The 17,087-nt window shown below is 56.3% G+C and overlaps 1 protein-coding gene across 5 annotated transcripts in view; it reads right to left on the reverse strand.

Annotated features, from left to right (window-relative positions):
* Positions 1 to 17,087, reverse strand: part of BICRA (BRD4 interacting chromatin remodeling complex associated protein) — a 69,007-nt gene that overhangs the window by 2,463 nt on the left and 49,457 nt on the right. For 2 of the 5 annotated variants that reach the window (XM_020978409.2, XM_020978405.2), the window contains 9 exons: positions 11,517 to 13,481; positions 10,949 to 11,203; positions 5,747 to 6,403; positions 5,300 to 5,474; positions 4,865 to 4,956; positions 3,541 to 3,602; positions 2,244 to 2,392; positions 1,139 to 1,233; positions 476 to 578 (listed from right to left, as the gene is read on the reverse strand). In XM_020978409.2, the coding sequence (XP_020834068.1) occupies positions 476 to 578; positions 1,139 to 1,233; positions 2,244 to 2,392; positions 3,541 to 3,602; positions 4,865 to 4,956; positions 5,300 to 5,474; positions 5,747 to 6,403; positions 10,949 to 11,203; positions 11,517 to 13,481 (3,553 nt within the window). The remainder of the gene's footprint in view (positions 1 to 475; positions 579 to 1,138; positions 1,234 to 2,243; positions 2,393 to 3,540; positions 3,603 to 4,864; positions 4,957 to 5,299; positions 5,475 to 5,746; positions 6,404 to 10,948; positions 11,204 to 11,516; positions 13,482 to 17,087) is intronic. The other 3 variants (XM_020978408.2, XM_020978406.2, XM_020978407.2) reach the window with 3 other exon arrangements.

Consider the following 17,087-nt stretch of genomic DNA (forward strand, 5'->3'; position numbering starts at 1 on the left):
AGAGAAATGGATCACCAGCCCCCTGCAATGCCCCCATTAGGTGTACACAGCACCTAGCCTGGATCTTAGTGATTCCCTCCTGGACTGTGGACCACCTGAGGGCATGTCTAGTCTAAACCTCATGCTTCCTCTGGCATTCAAGACGTATTTAAATTTTTGTGGAACAGTACTGAATAGAAACCTCCTGCCTGCTGTGTTTTGGGGGGCCGGTGGGATAGCTTTAATTCAGCCACCTGCCCCCCTACTCCTTTAGATCACTGGGAATATGAACAGTGGGGATATGTGGCCAGGGGGTGGGGGAGAAGAGCAGGAAAGCCCTCCCTTTTCTCCAGGGAGAAGGTGATTTCTCACATGGCCTAGTGGAAAAGGTGGGGAACAGATGGGCCTGGTAGGGAGCCCAGGTGGAGGCCACCAGCTGCTTCCTAGTCTGCCCAGAGCGGGCCGGGGGGATCCCGGGACAAGGGCCCGCTCTTACCAGGCTTCTCCTTAGCCAGCTGTTTGTCCAGGGCCAGTGTGGTTTTCTCCTCTTGGATAAACATCCGATCAATCATGACCATCTCTGCAGAAGGGCTCACCCTCTGGGGGAGACAAGGGGCAGAGCATCAGAGGCGGCACAGGGCTCGGGAAGCGACGAAGCCGAACTCCCACCCGGCTGCACGGCCGAAGGGCCGGCCCAGCGTCACTGAGCAGCAAAGCTACGTCTCCTGGCCCCCCACTCTGCCTGGCTCTTCAGGATTCCTCCCTGTAAGCTTCCAAATCCACATTCCCCCTGACACACACACAGGGTCAGCAGCAAGGTGGCCTGAGCCAGGCACAAGGCCAGGGGAGGAGGGCTGGGGCGAGGGGCCCCCGATGGAACGGCGGCTGGAGGGACCACAGAGACGGCTAGTCCAGGCCTCTCCTCGTACCCAGGAGCAACCTGGGCCCCAGGGACATTAAGCATTTGCCCAAGGTCACATCGGCAGTAAGCATCGGATGCAGGATCTGAACCCAGGTCCACAGCATCATTCTGCCCGTGGGGATTTCTGCAGCAAACGTTTGCCCCTCACAAGGCTCTGAATGCCGATGCCTCCTCCAGTCCTGGCAGCAGTGGGGCTGGCAGGTGGACCCTGGGGCAGAGGGTGGGTGGGGGACCTACCCGGGACTCCTCCAGGAGAAGCAGGCGGTATTTATTCAGCATGGCCTGAGTGCGTCTCAGCAGCTGCGTGGAAACAGTCTCAAACTCTTCATCCACTGCCGGAGAGAGGGGACAGGCACAGAAACAAACTCTCTCTCTCTTTCCCACCATGTGTCTTTCATATACACAGTGATGGAGAAAGAAATACTTGGGGGTGGTCTCTTATAGGGTATGGTCTGTGAGGCTCCTCTCCTCCTGGCCCCCAGTGACCCTCAGCAACACCAGGGACACAGACCATCAGAGACAAGGACCCTCAGAAGGGTCAGGACAGTGATCACCAAGTCACAACCTTACAAAGCAACAGGCCCATTTAACAGATGAGGATAACTAAGGCCAAGAGAATTCAAGTGACTTGCTTCAGGTTATGCAGTTAAGAAAGTAGTACAACCAGGATGCTGACCCAGGGCCTCAGATGCCAAATTCACCCCTCTTTTCATATAACTCATCACCACCAACCCATTCAACCCCCAACCTCCCCTATCAGTACCCCCAAATTCTTCCTCTCTTGGGGCTTCCCTATGGTGTTTCCAGAGTCCCTGTTCCAAAGCCTTTCCAGACTTGTTAGGCTTCATTTTTTTAAAAATTTATTTATTTTTAGGCAATTGGGTTAAGTGACTTGCCCAAGGTCACACAGCTACTAAGTGTCAAGTGTTTGATCTGAGACTGGATTTGAACTCAGGTCCTCCTGACTCCAAGTCTGGAGCTCTATCCACTGTGCCACCCAGTTGCCCCTTCAGGCCTCATCTTTTTACGGCTGGGGCTGGAAAGGTCACTACGGAGAGCCTTGCGAGTGGGCTGGGAGGTACAAGGGTCCCCATGGTGGATACTGACCTCAAGTCAGAAGGATCACCAGAACTAACCTCGGAGCCACAAGGGACCTCCGAGGCTGCTTAACCCAAATCCCTCACCTGACAGATGAAGAAACTGAGGACCACGTGCCTTAGCATCACAAACCTACAGCTAAAGCCCCTCTTTTCTAGGTGAGAAACGGAGGTCCAGGGCATGACAGCGTGACGACGCTGGTGGGTCCTCCCCCTCGCCCGGAGCAAGCCCAGCAAGTCCTCACCTCTTCGGTGGTCGTGAGGAGAGGGCAGGGCTCCCTGGTAGACATGATAGGGCAGCAGGCGGCGCAGGGCATCCTCGAAGGAGGGGAAGGCTGTCTTATAGTCAGGATGCAGAACAGAGCCCTGATGCCTGTGGAGGTGCTCCAGAAAGCTGGGGGCAAGAGCGTGAGACCAGTGAGCTGGGGAGAAAGGCAGCCCCCACATACACACACACACCCCAAAATGGGCGTGAGACCAGTGAGACGGGGAGAAAGGTGGCCCCCACATACACACACCCTCACCCACACACACCCACCATACCCCAAAATGGGCATGAGACTGGTGAGCCAGGGAGAAAGGCGCGCCCCCCCCCACAACATCCCAAAATGGGTGTGAGACCGGTGAGCTGGACAGAAAGGTGCCCCCCACACACACACACCCCACATCCCAAAATGGGCGTGAGGCCAGTAAGATGGGGAGAAAGGCGGCCCCCCCAACACACACACCAAAAGAGTCACAACAGCACTTTTTGTGGAAGTAAAAAACTGGAAACAACGTAGCTGCCCGTCCACGGGGAAATGGCAAAGCAAATGGTGGCGGGCAAATGTACCATAACGAATGCTTTGTCAGAGATAACAAATGTCAAGAATTCTGAGAAGCCTGGGAAAACTTAGATGACTGGATGCAGAGAGAAGGCAGCAGGACCAGGAGAACAGCACAGAGCGTGTTCGGACACTGCCATCTCCCCCGTTAGACTGGAAGCTCTTGAAGGCAGAACAGTCTTTTCCCTTCCTTTGTATTCCTAGCGCTTAGCACCGTGCCTGGCACACAGCAGGCACTCAATAATACTTCTACTGACAGATAATTACTAAAATGATGTAAAGTGAAAAAACCAAAAGAACTCCAAAACTGAACCCTGTCTACCTATCCTATCTGTCCTACAAGAAATGAGAAAAGGCCCCTCCCTCCCTTCTCTGAGGAGGTGGGAGACCATGGGCATGTGATGGTGCATATGCCAACAGCCATGGCGGCCGAGCTGGCTGGCGTGGCTGGACTGGTTTCTTCTTTTTCGTTTTTAACACTTGTCACAAGGCATGGTTCACTGGGGAAGGGAGGGCAAGAGATGTATTCAGAAAGACAACAATAGCATGAGGTGTTGATAAAACGAATTTGAAAAATAAAAATGCTAGGTGGGAGACCCAGAAGAGAGAGACCAGGGGAACTCAAGGCTCAGAGGAGGCAAAGATATTCCTTCAGTCTGCATCACCCAGCCCCCCCCCCACCCCACCAGCTCCAGCTCCAGCCCCAGCCCCCACTCACCAGGCCTCCTTGCTGGGCTGTAGGGTGGCAGGTTTCTTCAGGCTGCTTACTTTGCTCTCATACTTGGGGGACAAGGGGAGGGGAAAGAGAGGATGAAAGTCCATCCAGGGCATCTCTGAAGGTTTCCCTGCTCCCCCCCAACATCATCCCTGCCCACCACATCCCAGCAGCTCAGGCTGGAACCCCGAGAGACAGAGAGATATCGTCCTGCCTTGGGAAGAGAGGATGAAAGTCAGAGGGGACTGATGGGCCTTGAGGTTCAGTCACTCAGGGAGAAGGGGGTGAGGGAAGAGGTGATCTCACCTGGGCAGGGGGGCTAGGCCCCAGCTGGGGGAGCCCTTTCCCCACAACCTGGATTGGCAGGGGCCCCTTGGGAAGGCCTGGGCTGGGCCCCAGGCTCATGGCAATGACCTTAGGCTGGGGAGAGGTGGGATGGCATTGAGGGGGCCCAGCCAGGCCAGGTGGGGCTCACCCCGTATTGGTATCTCTACTTCTGCATCTATCTGTATAACTTGGTCTCTGTTTCTAGATGTGTCTCTGTATGCCTTACCATCTATCTACCTTTGCCTCTCTCTGAATGTCTCTGGGGGGGCTCAGGACCTCTAATACAACTGGTGCCCAAGCAGCCCTGTACATTCTCCAGGGCAGGTGCCCATTTCACTCTGGAATGGCTGCATATCGTTAGAAAGCTGCATCGATCCTAGCTTTCCTTCTTTGCAATTTCTGACATAACTCAGCGACTCGCTGGCAATTCTGTCTTGCCCCCACTAAATAATCTCTTCTCCAGGCTAAACATGACTAGTTCCTCAGTCAGAGATTAACTTGGTGAGGTCTCCAAGCCTCACGCCAAGGTAGGCACCCTTCTCTGGCTGTTGATGTCCTTAAAACTCCAGATGTGGTCTGGCCAGGGCAAAGGTCTGGGGGATGGTCATAGCACCTCCTTTTTTATGGATTCTTTGCTTCTCTTAACGAGGCCCAAGACCGTGTTGGCTTTTCTGGTCACCATATTGGTCTCCACTCAACTCTTTTCTACGGGATCTGCAGCTGGCCGGGCCTCTTCCATCCTGGACCAGACCCAAGGGCTCTACTTATTCGATTTGGCCGGATGGTCTCTTTCTGGATCCCAATGCTCCTATCCAATGTGTCAGGGGCCTATCTATCCCAGATTACTTCATGAGAAAAATAAGCAGCTGTTTCAGCCTTCCTTGATCAATAACCACATTCTGCCCATCTCGACCTGCCTCCTTCATGTCCACCTGACTCTATGCCCGGGTCAGTGGTCTCCAGGATTTAGCCAATGGGCGGATCCCTCGGCGGCTCTTACCTGCCCTGGAGATGGGCCAGACGTCTTTCCCTGCCCCGTGCCCACCTTGGCCCCGCCCAAGGCTGGTACGCTGCTGCCAAACACTTTGCTGTCTGCAGAGATAAATGAAGGGACAGCTAAGGAGCTGAGAGCGGGGGCCGGGCCCCAACCCAGAGGCCTCCTTCCCTCCCTTGAGCCCAGCACTGGCTTTACTTCTGGCAATATACACGACGGGCCTTTGGAGAAAGACCTCCAAAAAGCCGGGTTACCCCTCCCCTCCCCCGAGACTCAAGCTGCCGATAAGGTGGGGCCACAGCATCCCCTCAGATCAGGCCTCCCTTGTCTTTCTCTATCCTTTCTCCCTTGGTATCTGAGTGACATCAAAGACACTTTCCCCACTTGCCCCCACTGGGCTCTGCCTCCTTCCTCCACCCCCTCCCCAAGTCTACCGCATACCTGCGCTGGCTGCTGGGACAGGAGGGTGACTGGAGGTGGCCTGGGCTCCAGGTGGGGCCTGTCCACTAACCAGGATGGATGGGGCCGGGCTGGCAAGGGGGCCCAGCGCTGGCGGGGTCTGCTGGGTGGCTGGGGGACCTGCAGCTTTACCCTGGAGAATGAGCCCAGATGGCACCTGGGGGCGTGAAGGAGAAGAGGTAAGCTTGTGGAGAGGAGAGGAGGGTACAAAGACACAGGACCCTGAGAGGAGGCCCCACGAGAAGAGCACGCCGCCTTGGGATCCCGGAGTGGGAATCGAGTCTTTGCTAGGACTGGGGCGGTCACCTCACTGGCCTCAGTTTTGGCCCAAATCGCTTGTAATCCTGAATGAGGAGGCAGAGGCGTGAAAGAAGGGACAAGGGGGTCTCATGGTTGGCCCCTACCCCACCCCCAGCCCCATGCCCTCACCGTCACCTGGTGGAATCTCTCCAGGAGTGGCTTGGATTGGGCCGCTGGGGTGGCCAGGGCCTGGAATGGGTTGGGCACCATTTGGAAGGTCCTTGGTGGTGGGGGGGCTGGAGGCTGTGGAGGGGGCTCTGGAGCAAGGTGGACCGCTGGTGTGGGTGTGGGGGGCTTGAGGGGCACTTGGCTTGGGGCAAACTGGAGCTGGAAGTGGGGTGAATTTGAGTGAGGGCCATCAGGGGGAGCTGAGGCAGGCAGCCTGGAGGTGGCATCGGAGGTGGTGGTTGCTAACTGCGCCTGCAGGTGTGGAGGGGGAGGTGCAGGGCCCTCAGGAGGTTGAGAGGGGGGCCGCAGAGGGGGAGTCGGGGCTGCGGCAGGGGTAGGAGTAGGGGCCCCATGGGAGGAAGGGCCCAGGGGGTTCTGGATGACAAAGAGGCCAGGCAGGGGCTGAGGCGGTGGGCAGGGATGCAGGGGAGGCTCTGAGGGTGGCCGGGACACACTCTGGGGTTGGGAGGGCGGGCGGGAGTGGGGCCGGGAAGGGGGTCGAGAGGGGGGCCGGGCAGGGTGGGGGGAAGGCAGGTGAGGGCTATCGCCCAGTGGTGGCGGGTGAGGTAGTGATGGGGATGAGGAAGCCCCTGGGACCTTCTGCTGAGCAGCTGAGATCTGGACAAAGAAGGGTGAAAAGCTGAGTCAGTCCTGGATCCTTCCCCTTCCCCATCCACCCAATGAAAAATCTGAATTCCTTCCACAACAGGTAGAACTCGCCCTTCTCTGTGGCACCCCACCCCCAGCCCCGGGAAGTAGAGCCCTCACCTATCACCCCCAACCCCCTCCCATCCACTGCCTAGCCCTGTTCCTTCCTCTCTTCTCCTGACCATCATCCCACATACCAGCTCTCCTTCCCCCTAGACCACCTCTTCTTCCACAGCCCCATCCACGAGCCAGCCCCTCCCCTGCACCTCGAGCCCAGAGTCAGTCAGTACCCCCTCCCCTGGCCTTTCCTTTCCCTGCACCCATCTTATGCCCCCCCAACAGAAAGAACCCTTAAGCAGGGGTGGGGGTGGGGGGAGGAAAGGAAGCAGCAGACAGCAGCAGAGTGGGGGGGGGAGGAAGCACCGCTGAGATGTTAGCCCCCTCCCCCACCGTCCCAGCTAAGTCAAGGGGAGACATGGATCAGAGCAGCAGGTCTGACCACCTGATCGCCATACACTAGAGCGCCGGGAGACAGATGTGCACTCCTTGAGGACGCGGCATAGGAGATGGAGCTTGTCCGCCTTGGCCAATCTGCATGCATGTGTTTTGCGGTTCTGTCTTCAGCCTCTTCTAAGCTTGTGTGTCTGTCTGTGTATGTGCCTGTCCCATGGACCCCTCACCATCCTACTCTAGTCACTTCTTGTCTGCTACTAAGGCCCATGTCCCACCCTTACAGGACCACCAGATACACAACCAGAAAGAAGGTAGAATACCACCTGTCCCCGCCCCACTAGTTTGCAGGTGAAGAAAGTGAGACCCAGAGTCAGGGAGTGATTTCTCCAACATCCCATGAGGCATAGGCAGGATTTGAACCCGGATCCAGAGCTCAAGTCTTCCCACTCCACCATCCTGACTTGGTTCCTGGGGAATCCTGGGCTTTAATGATCCAAGAAGGCCCCTTCCCTCTCAAGGGATGGATGGATCCAGGTGTAAATCCTGCCTATGCCCAGACGGTCACTCCAATAACACTCAGCTGTGACCTCAAGATATGTGCCTAGGGGGTTGCTCTGGGAGGGCTGAGACTCACTGGGATAGAGATTCCACTGGACTTTAAAAAAAAATAAAAAGCAGAGCTAGTGATTCCACTTGCGTGTGCGTCTGGGTCTGGCACGTGCAGACAGCAGGGCCACGTGCCCAGGAAGCAGGAGGCTGTGCTCACGGCTCGTCGCCGGCCTGGGTGCCCTCCTCGGGACATCCTTCTGCTTATCCCAATCCTTCCTAATCTGTGGTCCCACAACAGAGCACAATTCCCTTGGTGTGGGGTGGAGTGGTGTGGCCTGCATGGGCCAGAGGCCAGAGACACCAGCACCCTGGTGGTCCTGGCCACTGGGGCTGCCCAAGGTCACATGCCACTGCCCCACCACACTGCCCACCGCCTCACCCCAAGACTAAGGCTCTATGCTCCCACCCTCTGGCTGCACCTCTCTTGTCTCGTCCTTGTTAGCATGACTTTTTGAACCCAAGAATTGGATTTGATATGGATGCTAATTAAATTTAATCTTATTAGAGTCACCACTTAATCTGATTAGAGTTAACACAACTTCCTGGCTGAGTCTCAGTGCTCTAAACTGTGAAATGGGGAGGGTGACAGCACCCACCCTCAAGGGACTGTAGTGAGGACCAGATGAGAAAACGTACACAAAGCGCTCTGCAGATGTCCGACATCACGATCGTTAGCTGGACGGCCTGATGCGTGCGTGGGAATCTGCAGGCATGCTTGTGCTGGTTCATGCATCCAAACACGCATGTCTGTACGCAAGAGCCCACAAGCATACAGTGGAGCGTACGTACCATGCGCTCAGCACTGGGCAAACACGTGCACGCGTGTAAACACATATACTCGTGCCTGGGCATCTGTGGGGCTCCTTTCACCAAGGTCACCAACAACTCCCTTCCAGACAAATTTAGTAGCTAGCTCTCTACTGAAGATCTCCAATTTATACCGGATAGTCTCCCCCATTAGACTGGGAGCTCCATGAGGGCAGGGACTATCTTTTGTCTTTCTTTGAATCCCAGGCACTTAGCACAGTGCCTGGAACCCAGTAAGTGCTTAATAAATGCTTACTGATGGACTGACTGTTCTGGACACCTGGGCCACCTCTCTGTGCAGTAGCCTCAGATTCCATTAGCTTTGAGGGCTGCCACTTCACACTGTAGCTGCATGGTAAGCTTGTGGTCCACTAAGGTCTCCAGATCCCCAGGCGATGAGATTTTGGCTAAGTCGCTTCTGCTTTCTGGGCCTCACTTTCCCTCTGAGATAGCTAGCTGGGGATTACGCCCTATGGGCTCTTCCAGCTCTAAGATACTCTGTCTGCTGGATGATTTACCAGCATCTCAGACTTGAAGCATTACCTTCCCCCCTCAAAACCTGCTGCCCCTTTTGACATGTTTGACCCTGCCCATGGTGACATCATTTCCTATGCACACATCATCTCCCCCTGAAGAACACGGGCTCCTTGAGGGCAGGGGCTGTTTGGGCCTTGTTTTGTACACCCAGAGCTTAGCACCATGCCTTCATTTTGTAAACCAGACAATCACAATCTCCTAATGGGGAGGGAGATAATGACACCTCCATGGAGGAAATTATGATGCAAATGGTGCAGCTGGACATGGCCCAGCCATCCGACCCAAGTCTTAGCCAAGAAGGAATCTTCTTCCCAGTACCCTCACAACAAGCGATCTTCGGAGCCCTAAGGGGAGGGCCGCCACCACCTCCCGGGACAGCCCAGGCCATGACTGGTCAGTGCTAAGCATTTGCCCAAACCTGTTCCTCTTTGTTCCTTCTACGTGCAGAACAAGCACAGTCTCCCTTCCAAAGTCAGCCTTTCAAGACTCGGACATGGATTCTATGCGCGTCCTGCCCCAAGTCCTGTCTTCTACAGGCTAAACATCCCCCGTTGCTTCCGCCGCTCTTGCTCTCGTCTGGCCTGCAGGCTCTTTGCCAGCCTCGTTCCTACCCCTTTTGGATGTTACAGGTGGTCAAAGTCCTTTTTAAAATCTGGGATCCAGAACTGACAACAGTCAAGGTGTAGGCTGACCAGGGGAGTCCAGCATCCTGACAGCTAGAAGCCAAGCCTCTCAATGTGGTCCAAGATGGCGGCCTTCTCAAGGGAGTGGACTCACACTACATCTCCCAAATCTTTTTCAAACAAATTGCTCTCTGGCTATTTGTCTCCCAAACCAGCAAATAGGAGGGGCCTACTGGCTCCACCTTTGCTCGCAAAAGGACTTGAGAAAAGGTCAGAGTCCTTCACCCGGCCTTCACGCCTTCCGCTCTTCCCATGCCTCTCCAATATTCCCTTAGAATGTAAGCTTCCTTAGAGGAGACACTGCTTCCTTCACTGCATTTGCAATCACAGCTCCTGGCACACAGTAGGTGCTTAATATGTGTTCGTTGATTCATCCGTTGATTCAACAGGCAACCTCGCACTCAGCCTCACCAAGACATTCTATAGCCCTCTCACCCACCAGGTTCGTTCTGGCCTCTGTATACAGCAGGTGCTTAATAAAACACCTTTGAGGGCATATAAGCCTCTTCCTGCTATCTAAGTGGAGTCCACCGAGTTCAGGGGTCAAGCTAATGGAATCTGAGGCTACTGCACAGAGAGATGGGGTGTCCAGAACAGTCAGTCCATCAGTAAGCATTTATTAAGCACCTACTGGGTTCCAGGCACTGTGTTAAGTGTCTGGGATTCAAAGAAAGACACAAGATAGTCCCTGCCCTCATGAATTAATTTTGTGGCTGTTAGGTCATTTTACACCAGGCCAAACTGGACCACCCTCCATAGGTATCCCTTCCATCCCCCCCCCCCCGTGCCTGGAGAGCCCTCCGGCCTTCACATTCACATCTGGGCAGCACACTCAAGGGTTCTTAGGATACCACCTGACCTCCCCTTCCCTCTGCCATCCACAGGAGCCTGGAGCCAGAGCTTAAAGGGACCTCTGAGCTCCCCCTTCATTCTACAGAGGAGGAAACTGAGGCAATGAGAGGTTAAAGGGACATGCCCAAATTCCCACAACTATTAAGTGGCAGGGCTGGGATTCGACCCCAGGTCATCTGACCTCACAGCCAGCACCAGCCACCACCTGTACCCTACTTCTCTCCACAGAGATTTCATCATCTCCCTCTCCCTGGTCTTTCTATCCCCAAGGCTTAAATGTCAGAGGATCCACTTCACGAATGTCGATTGAATTCAGTGGGTCACTTCCTTCCCCCCTTATGCCAAATGTCTAATGCAGAGCTGAGCACACAGTAGGGCCTCAGTAAATGTGCTGAGTGAATGAACAAGTGCTTCTCCTCCCTTCCAAGCAAGTGACAGAGGTATGAGCAGCAAGAGAGCAGAGGGTCAAGCGAAAGGGAAAGGGGAAGCCCCTCCCCCCCCAACAAACCAAACCCTATGACAGACTTTTGCTGGAGATGGGGGATGGAGAGCTGAAGTGGGGGCTGGGCTCTACCTGGGGGGTCAGGGCCGGGGGAGTCTGGCTGGTGGGGAATTGAGGTATGAGGCCGGCTCCTTTGGTGTCAGGGGTGCCCGGAGTGGGGTCACGGGCCTGCGGCTGGCCCGTGCCGCTGCTGACTATGACAGAGGCGGGTGCGCTGCTCGAGGTGCTGGGGGCTGAGACAGCAACGCTGTAGGCGGGCAGAGGCAGGGAGAGGTGGGTGCCCTCCATGGGCAGCGGGAGGTACGGGGGCTGCTGGCTCCTCTCCTTCTGAAACAGCCCCCAAAGGGTCAGAAATCCCTGCCCATGGACAGGCTTCCCCACCCCCAGAGACACTGCCCCTGCCCCCCCGGCCCCGGGGGCTGCCCCATACACAGGTCTGACGCAGCACATCCACTGAGAGCTGTGCCCGTCCTCCCTGACCGGCTGGTCTTCCCTCCTGCTGTCACATTATGCATACTCTGCTCACCCATCTCTTCTGTCTCCTCTTACTCATCTCCCCAGAATCCTTGCCAACCCCCTGCTGACCCTCTCCCCATGGCTCTGCCCTGCCCTCCCCGACCCCCCCAACCCGTCCGGTTACCTGGGGCAGGAACATCTGCATGGACTCCTGAGTGATGACAGCTGTGGTGGTAGCTGGCTGTCCCAGGACAATCTTCTCAGGGCTGGATGCCAGGCTGGGGCTCGGCTGGGGAGTCGGGGGCTGTGTGGGGGCCGGGGGTGGCGGCTGCTGCGGGAGGCCCAGTGGCAGTGGGGTCACAGGAGGCACTGCGGCGGCAGCAGGAGGAGCCTGGGGGGCCGCCTGCACAGTAAGGACGGGAGCCGCCTCGCTGCCGGCCGGGGCCGCCGCAGACTGCACCAGGCCCTCTGCCGCATTGAGCATGGCCACGGCACTCGGGGGCAGCGTGACCCCCTGGAGGACGGTGGCGGTGGCGGTCGGGCCGGCAGGTGCCGGCTGGCTCTGGGTGGGCAGGCTACCGGCAGCCAGGGACACGGGCATCTGGAAGAGGGTGGGCTGGCCCACCTGGATGGGCGCAGCAGAGAGGATGTGAGCAGCCCCGTGGCCGCCGGCATGGGGGGCCAGCACGGAGCCCAGGCTGAGAGGCCCCGCCAGGTTCTGGTTGGTGAGGATCGGATTGGCGATGAGTTGGCCCCCGGTGTGGGGGGCGGCAGCCGCGGCAGCCAAGATCTGCCCCCCCACGTTGGCGGGGAGGGCCGAGATGGGCTGGGGGAGCTGGACGGTGGGGGCGCCAGGCAAAAGGAACTGGTTCTGACCCTGGAGCATGTGCTGGGCGGGAATCACGATGCTGCTGCCCTGGTTCAGGAGGTGGACGCTCATGGGCTTGCTGAGGGTGCCGGGCGGGGGAGCCGCCGAGGTGCCCGGCGTGCTGCCCACTGTGGCAGGAGGCGGCTTGAAGACGTTGGCTGGCAGCGTGGGCGGGAAGCCAGACAGCACCACGTTCTGGCCCGCCTTGCCCGCAGCCATGAAGGTCAGATTGGAGGGGGCCTTAGGAGGCTGGGGCAGACTGCCCGCCTCGCCCTGGATGGTGAGCGTAGCTCCGGCGGTGCCAAAAGGCTTGGGTGTGAGCTGGTAGAGCTTGGGGGGCAGGACGCCCGCCGGCTTGGGCTGGATGGGCGTTGGGGTACGGTGCAGGATCACGTTGGGCGCCGGCACCAGAGAGGAGGCTCCTAGGCCCGAGGCCACCGCCAGCGGCTGGCCCCCCGGGCCCGCGGCCCCGCCCGCAGCTGCTGTCCCGGGCACCCCACCCCCGGCAAACACCGAGTTCCCGTTCAGGGTGGTGGCGACGGCGGCCGAAAGGTTCTTCTGAATGACCAGGCCGGCCCCTTGTGGCGAGACCCCAGCGGAGGCCAGTGTCACGGGACCAGGTTCAGCCGGCGCCGCCGGGGCCAGATAGCCCCCCACGGGCACTTGCTTGGCGAGGAGCTGGGGGGCCGGCGGGTTGAGAGCCATCACAGACTGCCCTACCACCTGGATGGGCGCCAGGCCCAGGGCAGCAGCTGTGGCGCCCCCGGGACTGCCGTTGGGCAGGCCCTGGAGGCCAGGGATGGGCTGCAGGGTCACATTGCCCAGGCCGACGGGCTGCAGAAAGGGCTGGACGCTGAGGGCCTTGTTTACGTTCACCACGTCGGGCGGCTGCACCAGGGCTTGGTGCGTTAAGACTGCCGGCGGCTGGAGGCCGAGGAGGTCAGCGCCGCCGGGGAACAGGGTCTGGGCTCCGGCGGCCGCCGCGGCCCCGGCCCCGCCAGCCCCGCTGCCATCAGCCGGCTGCAGGGCAGGCAGCTGGAAGGGGCCCAGGTCCAGCTCAGCCTCGGCCTCCAGCGTCTGCTCCGTGATGTTGGCCTCTTGCAGGCTCTGCTGAAGGATGTCGCATGGCTGCTCAGCGCCCCCCGAGCCTCCACCTCCGCCGCCACCTCCGGCAGATGGAGAGCCCAGGATGTCATCCTCCAGGAAGTCCAGGTCCACGCTGGTCGCAGGCTGGCTGGGCTCTGGGTTCAAGTGGTTGCCTGGTGCTTCTTGAACATGGAGCTGAAGACAGAGAGGAGGCAGCAGAGATGGGGAGGAAGAAAGAGTCGGGTTAGAACGCAAGCCCGGCTCAGCGGCCGTATTCACCCACCACCCCTTCACGTCAGGCAGGGCTGACCACGAGCATCCCCAACATCCCAGGTCATAGACCGTCCGTGGGTCTGATCACGCCACTCCTCACAGGCACCTCCACCTGGCGCCCACAGCTCCTTCAAACCTGGCAACAAGCCGTCATTGCTGCCCCCTCCTCCCCCGCTCCTTCAGACAACCCTCCCTCTGGACTGCTGTGGAAATGCTGTTGACGTGGGGGCTGATTTTGTATTCTACTGCTTAACCTATTGTCTTAACATTATTGTTGTAAGAAACAGTGGATATGAAGGATTCTGAGAAGCATCAGAAGACTTAATTGGACTTATCCTCTGGTGTTTTTTCCAAGTAAAACATAATGCCACCAGCAAAAGAAAAAAAAGTCTGTTAAACAAACCCTGGACTTGCCCCTCTGGACCCAGAGTCACAGGGCTCCCTGCTGTGCGTCTGGCCACCTGATGAATTCTGACTCAGCTTATAAAGGAAGGCTCCAGGTTGGGGTGGGGTGGCAGGGAGTGAGGGGCTGAGATCAAATGCCACCTTCCCCTTGAAGCCTTCCCTGATTTCCATAGTCAGTATTGATCTTCCCTCACATGGCGTCTTGGGCAGAACTCCTCTAGTAATGTGCTTCTCACATAATCAATATTATAGATTTGAGTCACTCAGGGTGACGTCTCATCCCTCAATTAAACCGTAATTCTCGAGAGCCAGCACCGGGTTCTGGAGCCCGACTGGCAGAGAGAGAGGTGTCTGCCTTCAGCAGGAGCTTAGGGAAGAGACGGTATAATAGGAGGCGGGTCACCAGCTGTATGCCGAGAGCTGAAAGAGGCCTCCAAGGCCATCTACCCCCCTCCACCCCTCGTCTGACAGACAACCGAGGCCCAGAGAATTAAGACCTGCCCATGGTCACCCAAGGAGTGAGATTTGAATCCAGGTTCTGTGATGCAAAATCCAGCTCGCTCCCTCTGCTGTACCACATGGCCTCCTAAGAACCACAGATCCACAGAGCTGGAAGGGACCTTGGAAAACCAAAATCAATCCAACTCCCTCATTTTACAGCTGAGGAAACTGAGGCCAGAGCCAGGCAGTGACTCGTCCTGGGCCACTTCCACAGCTGAGTGATTCGGACCCAGATCTCAGGGACCTCAGAGACCTGAACATCCCCGACGACTGGTCACTGAGCTGTCTCTCTGGAAGCCCTCAGGCCTGGGAGGCTCACTACCTACCATCTACGGCAGCCCCTTTTGGCCTGCTCTAATCATTAATGGCGTTTACCAAGCAAAAGCCCAGACCTCTCCCTCTGTGCTCCGGCCAGGCAGACCACGCCTGATTCCCTTACACGTGGGGAGACGCTCACCCCCCGAAGGCCGGCTGCTGGATTATTATTTTTATGCCATGGTGACCCAGGGAAGAGATGAAAAATAACCTGAGGACGTCTTTGCTATATGTGATTTCCTGCTGTTTCCACAAAAGAGGCAGGAGCAAAGGCCTTCCTTTGTATTCCCAGTACTCAGAACAGTACCCGGAACACAGTAAGAGCTTAATAGATGCTTTCCGATGGATGGACGCGTTCAATGACAGGGACCGGAGTCGGAGGGAAGAGAGAGACTAGATGGAGAGGGAATGATTGACTGAGAGTAAACCTGGCAAACACTTCTGGGGCACTTTCGAGGTTGCAGAGGGCTGTCCTGGCTGCAGAGAAGGCCTTTGTTGGGGAATGACAGATGTCTCCTATTCACTCTCGCTCCCCTGGTGCACAAAAGATGCTACAGCCGTGTCAGGCGCAAAGCTGCCTTGGGCCACCCCACAGCAGTCACTGGCCTCACCGGGAGATTTGTGGGCACTCTATGCTGCTGTTCTTGGGGACCCACAACTCAGCCTGGGTGCATCAGCCCGTTCGCCACACAGCCCCAGGCCTAGCTGGCTGCTCGGCCACAGCCTTCCCTGAGTCTCCTCCACCCTGGGATTGTAAAAACCTAGGACCTGAGAGCAAGGAGGGGCCTCTCACAGAAAGAACACAGACTGGTGTTCCAGAAGGCAAAGCGCTTTAAAAGGGGGCGGGGGAGAACGTCCACTCCCTCTGAGTCAGACATCCCACCACTGGGGAGCCCCTCCAATGACGTCAATGACCAAAAGGAGAAAAGAACTAGAAGCCAAAAGCGGCTAAAGCAATTGGGGTCCATAAATGCAACGGGAAATGGCCTACTGTGCTCGAAGAAATAAGGAAAACAGAAGAATGGGGAAAACTTCTGCGACTTAATGTCAAGTAAAATAAAGCTAAGAGTAAACAGAAACAGTGGAAAGAACACAAAAATAAAGAAAGGGGATACTAAGGAATTATAATGGCCAAACTTGGCCCTGGAGAAGAGATGAGAAAATGCTTCTTTGCAGAATCAGAGGTGGGAGTCTATGGATAAGGAACAGTGAGTGCTTTTAGCTACTGAAGCACCCTGTTCCCAGGCTCTGGTTTCCTTTCCATTCATTGCTACAAGAAATGGCTCAATGGGCCATTGGGCGGTGCCACAGTGCATAGAGTGAGTGCTGGGACTAGAGTCAGGAAGACCCACCTTCCTGTGTTCAAATCTGACCTCTGACACTTAATAGCTATATGACCCTGGGCAAGTCACTTCACCCTATTTGCCTGAGTTTCCTCATGCGTAAAATGTGCTAGAGAAGGAAATGGCAGAACACTCCAATGTCTTGGCCAAGAAAACCCCAAATGGGATCACAAAAAAATATAAAACAAAGGGAGAAGAGACATACTCTCAAAAGAAAGTGATGGAGAAAATGGATTAATAAAAATGAATTTTTTTTTAAGCACAAGAGTTAGGGAATCATTAGAGACACAGCAAAGGTCTGGCTCTGATCAACGGAGCTGCATGGCTAGATAAAGCCATTTAACTAAGCTAAGCCTCAGCTTCTTCTTCCACAAAATGGGGATAATAATTAACAATTAATTAATAATCACTAGTTATTGTTAATGATAGGAGTCCGTCTTCCTAGAAGGCTGTAAACCTGGCAAAGTCCCTGATACATTGTATCATTTGAACCTCACAACAAATGTGTGCAGTGGAGATCGGAGGCATTATCATTTTACTTTTACAGATGGAGAAATTGACACTTAGAGGGACTGAGGCGTTTGCCCAAGGTCCCAGAAGCCAGATCTGAAGCCAAGTCTTTCTGGTTCCAAGCCCAGTATTTAATGCCCCCCACCTCAAGGGTTTCTGACTGCTACATCACAGAAGTCCAAGCCTCCCAGAATATTTCAACTGCAGAGGGAGGTGGACGCTCTTCTGGGATCACAACAAGAAAAAATCAAAGGCTCTATTGGCTGTTTGGGAGCTTCATGTGCCACTAGTATAACCTCCAGGAATATGGTGACCGCACATCACAATGCAATGAAAGAGAGGGTGCCCAGCAGGGTGGCCAGGGATCACCTCCAAACCAGCTGCCATGGCTGTGTCATCAGATGCACCACTGCTTGAAACAAGGGCAAAAACCAATGCCCAATTAGGAAAAGGT

This window comes from Phascolarctos cinereus, unplaced genomic scaffold (genome assembly GCF_003287225.1).
Source record: "Phascolarctos cinereus isolate Bilbo 61053 unplaced genomic scaffold, phaCin_HiC Scaffold_726;HRSCAF=1367, whole genome shotgun sequence".
In the NCBI taxonomy this organism is placed as follows: Eukaryota; Metazoa; Chordata; class Mammalia; order Diprotodontia; family Phascolarctidae; genus Phascolarctos; species Phascolarctos cinereus.